This window comes from Poecilia formosa, unplaced genomic scaffold (genome assembly GCF_000485575.1).
Source record: "Poecilia formosa unplaced genomic scaffold, Poecilia_formosa-5.1.2 Scaffold77, whole genome shotgun sequence".
Classification (NCBI taxonomy): domain Eukaryota; kingdom Metazoa; phylum Chordata; class Actinopteri; order Cyprinodontiformes; family Poeciliidae; genus Poecilia; species Poecilia formosa.
In genome coordinates, this window is record NW_006800016.1 from 2,071,099 (window position 1) to 2,082,117 (window position 11,019).

At 38.2% G+C, this 11,019-nt stretch overlaps 1 protein-coding gene and 2 long non-coding RNA genes across 3 annotated transcripts in view; 2 read left to right on the forward strand and 1 right to left on the reverse strand.

The window, feature by feature from the left end:
- The first annotated feature begins 1,894 nt into the window (after window positions 1–1,894).
- On the forward strand, window positions 1,895–5,047 carry ino80c (INO80 complex subunit C). Its single transcript, XM_007556233.2, has 5 exons — window positions 1,895–2,217; window positions 3,203–3,316; window positions 3,415–3,526; window positions 3,642–3,709; window positions 3,798–5,047. The coding sequence occupies exons 1-5, from the start codon at window positions 2,029–2,031 to the stop codon at window positions 3,927–3,929; spliced, it is 615 nt and encodes a 204-aa protein (XP_007556295.1). The 5' UTR covers window positions 1,895–2,028; the 3' UTR covers window positions 3,930–5,047.
- A 1,250-nt stretch (window positions 5,048–6,297) lies between these two features.
- The window catches only part of LOC107836697 (uncharacterized), a 6,536-nt gene continuing 1,814 nt past the window's right edge, over window positions 6,298–11,019 (forward strand). The window contains exon 1 of the long non-coding RNA XR_001662640.1: window positions 6,298–6,309. This is a non-coding gene — a long non-coding RNA (uncharacterized LOC107836697). The remainder of the gene's footprint in view (window positions 6,310–11,019) is intronic.
- The window catches only part of LOC107836698 (uncharacterized), a 14,645-nt gene continuing 12,010 nt past the window's right edge, over window positions 8,385–11,019 (reverse strand). The window contains exons 2-3 of the long non-coding RNA XR_001662641.1: window positions 9,652–9,789; window positions 8,385–8,783 (exon numbers count right to left, since the gene is read on the reverse strand). This is a non-coding gene — a long non-coding RNA (uncharacterized LOC107836698). The remainder of the gene's footprint in view (window positions 8,784–9,651; window positions 9,790–11,019) is intronic.

The window sequence follows — 11,019 nt, forward strand, 5'->3', positions numbered from 1 at the left end:
GGCTGTTTGCTTAGTAAGAAGGTTTCAACCTCAGTTTGATTATTGTGTCTTTAAAATCAGTTTTCTGTTGTGTAACAGTTGTGTTGCACACTAATCTTGGAAGGACATAATTTTTATTTGCATGTTATAATCTGCTGATACATGCTCTCTTTTACCAAGGACACGTGCAAGAAATGACACTCCCTAGACTTGTATACTTAATAAGAAATTTTGTAATTCAAATTATATTGTTTCTGCAAAATAATAATTGATGAAGCAGAAAAATCCCAAATACCGGTGCTATGGTTAAATAATTTATGACTAACTGCTTTTTCAGATTGTGAATCAGATGAAAAGTTTGAAATAAATTATTGAGTGAGTCCAGAGATTTAAATAAGCAACTTAAACTTTTTTAATACTCACTACAAAGAAGAAAAAGGTGTTATCTGCAGAGCTCTGGCCAGTTTCTTAACTCTTATAAAGATTTTTTTTATCTGATACTAACATTCCAGGCTAAGACAAAAGCAGAAAAAAAACAGTATCAGTTTCTGGTTGGCTTGCTGACTTTATAATACACCTTGGTTTCTAACTGATTTTTTTCCAAGTAGACAGTTAAATCTAGCAGAAACTTAAAGGATTATGTATTTCCCAGGAACATAGAACCATTAAAATGTATAATAAAAAACATTCATTAGTTTTGTACAAACATTTTGCTCTGTTCATTGACACAAGAGGGTTCGTCTAGCAGCCAGCAGATGAGCTCAGCGGTACATCCTGTACAGGATGTCAGTCCATGACAGAGACACGCAGTGGAGAAAACTTACACCTACTGGGGAATCACAAGGGGCCAATAAACCCAAGATGAATGTAATGTGTCTGGACTTTGTGAGGAAACACTTAACCTCATACTGCACCTTGAGCCACTGAAAGACTTCTCTTCCAGTGTAGTGACTAAACAATATAGCTAACATTAGCTAACAACATCTGAGGATCTTTGCTTGGTTATAATATTGGTTTTCTAAAGGCTTTTGTATTTCTGAGAGTTATAAGAAAGGCATTAAAGATGCATTAAAGAGTACATCATCAGCGAATTTAATGCAAACATTTTTTGCAGGGATCACAGATTGGAATATATTTATATTCAAAAACTCATTTGATTCAGATTAGCAATCTGGCCCATTTTGTGTAGCTTTAAAATGATAAATAACTGTTAGCAACATTCAGAATATAGATATATTTTTGTTTCTGCTACATATTAATCACTTATGTTTGGACTTATATTCAGTATTAATTTCTAAAGACTTTTTTATTTTATTTATTGAAAGTGTACCTCTGAACAAGACTACTTTGCACTTTGAACAATAAAAAAAAAAGCTTTGGCTTTTGAGTAGAAAAAAGCTTTTCAGTGCAGAAAGAGAAACGAAGAAAAGATTCTTACTAAAAGCTCCTTGCTGACTGTAAGGTATTCTGACATATATGAAGCCTTATTATATGTGTTCAGCAATACAATTATTTAATTATTAATTAATTATTTGTTATTTATTTATCTGCATCCAGAAGTTGATTTCTTTGGATGCTTTACTCCCTGCAAACACATGGTGGCAGCATCAATCCGTGGACAACATTTTGTTTTCTTATGAGCATTTGTCATTCTCAATTTTAATTTTGTCTGCACCTAAACTGAGCTTAAAATTGTACCTCGGTAAAAGCGGGAAATTTACATTAAAATGTTCCACATATCCTCCACCTACATGCCGCTAGTAATATCACATTAGACATAATTTAGCCACTTCGCATTTGTCCATTTGTATCTTTGCTATTGCTTTCCCTCTCCCCTAGAAATAAAGTAAGCAAATAAAGCTGGCAAACATTTTCCACTTTATTTGACAATATTTAAACTGCCCCCTTTTACCCGGAAGTATATATGCTCTACATCCGGGTTAGGTACTGTTTACTATCAAGATGACAGTGAGCTAATGCTAAGTTTGGACAGAGAAAAGTTGGTTCGCAGTGGCAGTATTTGATTCAATTATTGCAATTTTAGTCAAAATGGCATCCCAAATCCCAATAACGGTGAAGGCGCAACCTCAGACCACAAGTGCTGCGGCTGTCCGGGGGAAGAAGCGTCCAGGCAGCCCGGCGGTTTCAGGCGTTCAGCAGGCCGCAGTGAACAGCAGCATCAGCGGCAGCAAAAAGAAGAAACCCCCGCTGACAGTCACACCAGCCACACAGACGCAGGTAAAACCAGTGACTCACATTCGGAGTTGAAGCTTATCCCGTTACTTATGCATTCATATAAGCAAACTTTAACCTAATCCAGTCATGTTAAATGAATGAATGGAGTTAAATGGTATACAATACACGAGTAAGTCTTCAGCAGTTTTGAGAAGACTTAATCATACTTTATTTTCTCACAAGATGACAGTATTTTTCAGGAAATATTTCCCTTCGTCACAATCTAGCTTGCTAAAAATATTGGAGTTCCCCTTTCAGTTCTGTTTGTAGAGTTATTTTTTATAGCTGATTTTAGATGGATCCATCTTTTCTGTGTCCTCTTTCCTTTTCTGTGTGTCCTCCACAATGGTTTAACATTGAACCATTGTATCAGTATTTTCCAACACAAAATTGTAATTCTAAGATTATCCCATTTATGCATGATGGCGAATGACTAAGCTTTAGCTGGTTTTACATTCAGATTGATTTCTGTTCTTGGTTGATGTATTTATAGATGAAAAATGACGAATGTGTTTAGTTTTGATGCATTGAGTGAGCAGAAAAAAAGTATTTTCAGCACTTTAACTGTTCACTCAAAGCCGGCCTGAGATGATGATTCTTTGTTCTTTTTCATCTAGAAAGCAAAATTAAAGTTACTGTGGGCAGAATAATAAGAAAAAAAAGGTTAATAAGTTATCATTGGTCTTGTTAAAGAAGTATGCCGCTATTCTTTTTGCAGGGATTTATTTCTGAGTATATTTGTCCCAAAGTTTGGGGGTTTTACTTTAACTAGATTTTCAGTGATGCAGAGATAAACAGTAATTTTAGGCAAAATTTAATACACTATTATTTAATATTTTATAGTTTTTAAAATAACGAGATAAAATTGGTTTTGGCTACAAAATATCTTGTTATAAAGTAGATTAAAGTCCTAATAAGAGATCTAAACAACATCTAACATTAATATGTAATAGACCATTCAACATGTTTGGCACCTGTATGTCTTCAGATAACTGCAGTCGAAACCGTGGTGGAGATGAAGACAGTGGGATCAGTGGACAGCACTCCGACCACTACAGAGACTGTCGTAAAGGCTCCTCCTTTCAAAGACAACACATTTATGGTGAGTGCCGTCAGTCAACTGGATTACATTTATCCCCTCCTTTTACTTCTCGTTCAGTTTCTCTGCATTTCTTCTGTTTTCCGCGTTCATTTCGGCAGCACTCAGGGATTGGTGGAGCAGCAGCCGGCAAAAAGAACAGGACTTGGAAAAATCTTAAACAGATTCTGGCATTGGAGCGGACTTTACCCTGGAAGCTCAGTGATCCCAACTGTGAGTTTAATAAGTTAAAGCAGTCATGCTAAATAAAGCTGGCTAATAGTTTAATAATTGAAAGATGTCTTGGCTCAAATCACTACTACATTTTCTAAATCTTCTACGGTTTCAGATTACAACATCGATGCTCCTCCCTCTTTAAAACCAGCAAAGAAATACTCAGACATCTCTGGCCTGCCTGTAAGTAATCAGTCAACCAAGGACAACATAACTTTATTCAGTTCTTGTCGAAAGCAAAATCCGACCACAATCGATTGCATCTCTCCAGGCAAACTACACAGATCCACAGACAAAGTTGCGCTTCACATCATCTGAAGAATTCTCCTACATCCGTCTCCTTCCCACCGATGTGGTTACGGGCTACCTGACCCTTCGAAAGGCAACGTGCATCGTGCCGTGACCGGCGAGCAAAGCTCAAAGTTTAAAACCCTGTTGCAACCAGAGATGGACTCGCTGCAGTGGACGTAGCAGCAGAGGAACAAGGCATGAATGTGGGACCGCAGGAAGTTGCTGCTGAACTTTTGCACTGCAGTGACGAAGACGGCAGTCAGAGTTATTACTGATAACACAGAAGAAGAAAGACTGTCAGTTACTCTAATCTGTTCTAGTCAATCTTTTGGGGGTTTCTGAGACTGTCTGAAGTGATTCCAACAGAGAATATCCAGCAAACATTTTTAATTTATTAGTGGCACAGAAAAATTTAAAGCTCAGCAAAAGTGCGCACATTTCCTTAAGTGCGATAAGGTGTTTTTCCAGTAAGTACTTGCTAAACTTTGGAAAATTAGAATGGCTCCGCTTGGTGGTGCTCCTGTTAGAGTTTCATTTATGTTCATACACTCCAACATGGATCAGAGAGCCTTTGGTTAAAAAAGAGACCCACAGCATGACAGATCCTCTGTCGTACTTAACAGTGGGCATTAGGCCCTTTTCCTGTTGTTCATGTTTGGATTTCATGCTAGACCCATCTGGAGTGTGTCACTCTTAGCCTCATCTCTCAAAAGTCTAGTTAAAACCCTAGCAGAGGTTGGCAATCTCCAAGTTTACGTTTGTGATTGTTGGACATAAAATACTTTTTGTTAAAATGCCTCTCAAAGAACCAACATAGCATCTAATGCATATTACGAAGACTTTGTTTTCTGCAGTTTCGTTTCAGTGATTGTAGTGAGCTTTAGAAAGTCTTTGTACTTTCCTGACTATCCTCCAAATTTTGCATGTAAACAAGATAAATGTTGATTCTCATCCAGCCTCGCTGCCAAAAGCTAAAACAAATGATTGGCATGTTTTTACCTCAGGAAAACAGGAAGTCATATATTTCTAATGAAAAGATCCTTACAACGTTGATTACCTTAGAAGTGCTTGGTAACGCTTTTGTTGCTGAAGGTGATGCAGGCTATTATATGTAAAATATATTGAGCACGAATAAAGTCGGTGTATAAAAACCTGTTGGAATAGCTGCTTTCCTCAGTTTTTGGTGATGTTTTAATAAGTTCTGTTATTAAAAACAACCTTTATAATAAATAACTCACTATTTGTTGTGTTAAAATATATCACTGGTTCAACATGTTTATAGAAGAATACTTTATTGTCATTGCAGTTACCCACGACAAAGTTCAGAAAATTCAACTTGTCACTTAGTTAATCTCCACAGGTTCACCTATTTGTAGAATTTGCTCTCTGACTCGTACGGTGAGACTGTGTCATTAATCACATTAGCCGGGGGCCAGAATGAAAGAGAGCAGTGTTTCTCATGAGGATGATCCCTTTTATGCAAATATAGAGATAAATACACAAAGATAATTTTGGGATTTATTTTTCCTTTTTATTCATGGCTGACTAGTTGGCACAGAGTGCTGTTTTAACAAGAAAGCATATTGCAAAATTTTGGAATCCCTGTGTATCCTAAACCTTACACAGTGGGTAAAATAAATACTTGTTCTCCCTCTGAATTTGTAAGTTTACCCTCTAAAAATGATCAGGCTCTAATTTCTGTGGTAGTTTGCAAAGTTTATATTTATCTTCAGCATAATTCAGTGAAATACGTCATTATTTCTGCAAAAACAAGCTAGAATTTTGCCTTTGAGTGCCACACAGCTTGAAACCATTCAGTTATATACGCTAAACTGGTAATGTGTATGAACCACACCTGTCCACAGGATTTCCCCCCTTTATTTTAAGTTTTAAATGATCCAAAACCAAATGGCAATCAAATCATGTCTGGGACAAAATAGTTGATCAGCACCAGGCTGAAATGGGTTATATAACCATCAGCTAAAAGACATTTGATGAGTTGACAGCTGCTTCTCTGTCTGAGATCAGGAGGCTGCAGGTCTATAAGGAAAACCCAAACATTCCTCTGCAAGCCAGACTGCCAAGCTAATTCTGAGAGCTAAAGTGATATGAAGTCACTCATCCGACTCTGGGGTCTACTTTTGTGGCTTTCTTACTGTGGCGCGTTCTGGAAAAGCTCCAGCGGGATTTACTGACGAGGCATCGTAAACTAGGATAGCTGACTCGTGGCAACGTGGAGGAGGAGGAGAGCTCAGACTCCTTCACTTGATGAAAAGAGAACCAAACCTCTGACTGAGATGAGCTGGCTCTCATCCTGGACCCTTCACTCTCAGCTACAAACTCCTCCAGTCCACAATCCCAACACTAGAGAGCTGTGTTAACTAAGACAGCCTCACGTCATCCAGAATCATCCCTCATCTTGGGATTAATATCATTCACCTTTGGTGCCACGTTGATGCTTTTGAAATTACTGGGAATTGGAAGAAATATAAGTGACTGTTAATTAAGCTCAGTTCAAAGCTTCATACAAAATCCTTGCCCCATTGATGAGGATGAGAAAGGTGAGGGACCAACACAGAGTTTATTAGTGACCTAAAGGCATTTGGTTCCACACTCCTTAAAGATGCTACTGATAAAATTATCTAGCGGTGCTTACCAGTAAAATTTTCCACCAAGTTCAAAATGCGTTTTGCTGATGAGATCAAATGCACAAATCTGCTGCTGGGTTTGACACTACAGAAGCAGCGGTTTTCTGTTGACAACCAGGATGTTAGCTTGACCTTTGACCTTCTAAACACATACATCCTGTCGATTTCTGCATGTTGCGTTTACATCAAGCATTGAGAAAGTATTTTAAATGTGTATATGAATAGTTAATTACATGAAATTAAATTTTCATGTAATTTCATTACATGGAAATGTTCATTTTCATGTAATGTGTTTTTTCTTGGTTTTTTATTCTTTCCATTAAAATTGAGCTAGAATGAAAATTAAAGACTGAAACCATTTCAGCTGGAGATCAAACAGTTCCCCCCTCCCCTGGACTGCTTATAATGGCCACCATGAAATGCAAATTCTGATGAAAACAAATGAGAAGTCTCGCTCATGGCTGAGTGTTATTTCCTTCTGTTCTGAACTCGAGCAAAGCTGATGAGGGCAGTATAGTATATCTGTTAAAGTCAGAGCAGCGTTTTCATTCCTGCTGTGGCATCAAAACCTCAACATGGTGATTAATGAACAGTGTCAGAGCTTTCCACTACCCAAGCACACAAGCCAGCAGAGTGTGTCCCAATGCAGGAGCAGGCAGGTGTTTGTGCTCATTGGGGCTTCCTTTCAGTGTATGTGTTGTCCTGAGTTTAGACAAAGAGATTTTACGTACGGAAGTAACATCATCTAAGAGGCACGGTAGTCATACCTGAATATTAACATTTATTTCAACCCTTTTTCTCCAACAGTCTGTTTTTGATGACTTCAAAAAGAAATTCCTGCTCAAAGACGTATTTGCAATTACACATTTCCACCACCTGGGTGCGCCAAAGTTCTGCTCATTGTGCCGCCCAATACTGCTGAGTGTGTTTGTTATCTGCACAGTAAGCCTGTAGTGTCAGGGAGTTATTTACCGTTTGAATTTGTATTTATTCAGCCGGAGTACCTTCTAAACAAGTGCTTGTTGATAGATACCGGTGAGAGGTCACTAATGAAATCCACATTACAGAGGCAGTCAGTCAGATTGTCTCTGTAATGTGGACGAGAGCTCCAGAGTGACAGAACAAATGACTGTCTCCTTTAGTGTTCAGTTTTGTGTGGGGGACTATAAGGATGCAGTAATCATCTGATGTAAGCTGGTGTCTGTCCATTTAGAGCTCTCTGAGTCAAAAGCAGAATCATGAAATGCACTCAAAAAATATAACTACAGTCAATGTAGCTGCACTTGCAGTGGAGTCAGGAAAAAAAAAATGGGAAGATTTAGTGAAGAGCCTGCCAGCAACGTTTTGGTCTAGGAAAGCTTTGGTTAGACAGAGTGTGTTACAAAAAATCCAGACAAGAAGAAACAAAAGACTGAATTAAGATTTCCATCTCAGCACGAGAGACAATGGAGCTAAGCTTGGCTTTTATTTCTCAAATTATGGAAATGGGGCCAAACCGGAAATTTAACATGATTATCAAGAGTAAATCCTGAGTCAAAGGTTATCCCAAGGTTTCAAACAATAAATTGGATCAAAAGGCTCAAGGATCTCCTTTATCTTTTTTCTGGAGTAAACATATTATCTGAACTGTCCCCCAGTTTCAAATGATGGTTCAAAAAATGCTTTATTTTTCAGATATTGCAGTATTGTTTTGTAGCTTAAAATCTTCCTTACTTCATCACGGAACAGCGATACATGCCAAACAGCTGTATTTTTTCCTGAAGTTGAATTACACGCCTGTGGACTCACATTCAACAATCAGGTAATTAACAAGCGCCGTCTGCTGTACTTAGTTTTATTTGGGGATATTAAAGTACAAGAGTCTAATACAAATACACAGAATGTTTTTCAAAAGTTGGTTAATTTAGTCATTTCCTTCCTCTCCACAGTTATTGACTACATTGTTTCCGATTCCAACAAAATACCTGGAAGTTTGTGGTTGTTGACAACATGTGGCAAAGTGAATTTTCGGTAAAGCCTTACTGCCGCAGTTTATTTAGTACAGACACGGGCTTACACAGGCAACGGACCACATAGAATCAGTGACAGACTTTCAAATCTGACTCACAGGCAGACAGAATAAACTGGCTGATGACAATCATTACTAATTTTAGGATGGATGTGGAAGTGGATGTAAGCAGTTGAGAGGTGCAGCTCAATCATATAATAACCATCATTATGACATTGATTGTGATGCACATTGAAGGCTCGTCTTGGAGTGATGGAGGATTCAGCACCTGCTGCAAAAGAGCTGTCATGGAGCGCACACTGTAGCTGACCTGAAATCAATGAGACAACCATCAGTTGTTTTTGTTTACAAGTGTTTGCTTCACCGAACTTCTGCAAGCTCATGCTGCACACTGCAGACACTCTGTTCCTTATTTACACACATCCCCGTCTTTGGGCGTTAGTTATGTTTATCACTAGTTGCTAATCATGTTAGATTTAGTACTGTAATCATAATGACGCTTCTGCACTGCTGTGAAGCTTTGAGTAACCGAACGTAATGTGAAGGTCCTGAATCACTTTTTTTTCCCTATTGTCTTTTAAGAGGAATTAAGCATTTTTCTAATTCTCAAAGTAGCCCTGAAAAGTAGTTTCCAGGTTCGCTTGAAAGATATTTTTTATTAAAAGCAATCAAGGAAAAATAACAGGTAAGACCAGGTATTTAGTGGTTAACAAAAATATTAAGCAGAATCTAAAGCACTGGAGTCTGACTGGAAGGACATGAGCACACAGGGAATAGCTTTCTCTGAACAATTAAAAAAATCATTGCAGGGAAAAGAGAAATAAGTCAATGTCAGACAAGTCTAAGTTGAGACAGGTTGGACTCATGTCTCGGCTAGTCAAGGACACAGTGGTGTCCCTAGATAGTTCTCAAAGTGGTGGCCAGATGGGGGCTTCAAATAATTTAGGGTTGGCACAGCAATCTCTTCTTAACACCTTACAGCCCCTTTTTCCCCTCAAAGAAAGAAAACACTCATTTTTATAGATCTAGGTTATCTTCATCTAGAATTAAAATTGGGTTCAAATTTGAAAAATTAAACTGTGACAAATAAAGTTACAAAGACAAAATTTCAGTCAGGGAGCAAACACTTTCTCTCAGCAGTTTGCCCCTCACCATTTTTCTCCCATGTCTCTTTTTACCTTCGCCGGCATCACGGCTTCCTCATGTGTGAGGACGTCTTTAATCACTGCTCTTCTTCTTTGGCTTCATGGCAAGCCTTTGCCCTTCACCACCTTCGTCGGTCTACTTCGTCACCTCTTCTGTGATTTGTCACCGCCCTAACAGGGACAAACCACATGAAAAGTGACTTTTTGCCCAGAAGTGATCATGCTGTGGTTGCTCGCACAGTATCACAGTTTTATGGTTCATTTAACCAAGAAGAAACACTGATCGCTGTCTCGAGGAGGCCGACGGCAGTGATTTTCCTCCTCCCGCTTCGAATGCAAGCAGAAGCGAGCGGGCCCGGCTCCCAGTTTTTATTGGGCTGTAGAGGTCAAACTACAAGGTGTCATCAGATAACTAATCAACTCATTCAGATATCATTACACTGGGCTAAATCCCTGTTAATCCCACAGAAGATTGAATCAGTTTTCCCTCGCAGGTCAGCTTGTTTCTCTTTGTGTGTACGTGTACTTGCATGAAGGCAAAAGGGACAAAGAGAAAGGTAATTCTTCATGTTGATAGACAATGATTGTCCTTCAGTGAGCAATATTCGCCATCTCCTCTTTGTCCTTCCCTTCGTTTTTCTGCCGGCTCCTCTCCCTCCTCTTTGGGCTCTTATTTAGTCTCCACCAACAGTTGGTGTCGTTCTTTTGTACTAATGCCATATTTATCTTTCAAATGGTCCGTTTCACCACCGGCACGTCAACATATATTTTTGTGTAAGACACATTTTCCTCCTGTTCAAACTGTAAACAGTCACTGGCATTCAATAAAGAAAACCTGACTGCATCTGCCGTCGTTGAGAATGTCATTAAGAGTTTGGATGTCATTAAGCTTTTAATAAACTGAAATGTGTTTGTAGGTATTAAAACAACCACTAATATTATAATTTTAAAAACAATTTCTCGTAGATTTTAAAGGGCAGTTACTGAAATAGTGAAAAAAATACACTTAATTCAATTCAGTTGAATTCTGTGCAGTTTGGTTTAATTTAATCCACTTCAGATTCTTGTAAATCAGTTTTGACTTAATTAATTTGAGTTTAATTCTAGTCCATGTGATATAACTCAAATCATTTCGCTTTGCTGTCATTCAGCTCAGTTCAATGCAACTTATTACTGTTAAAATCAAATAAGCTCTCTTTGAATCAGCATGGTTTGATTCAATTCAATGTGGACTCAGTTCAGGTTAGTTCATAAACCGATAAGGTTAATTAAGTGTCATTAAGTTGTTTTTTTTTTGTATCTGATTTAATTTTACAGAATGTGATTTAACTGAAACCCAATCTGTTCAATTCAGCTCAGTTCAGATTAGCTCACTTCAGTTCAGGTTGGTTCAATTCAGTG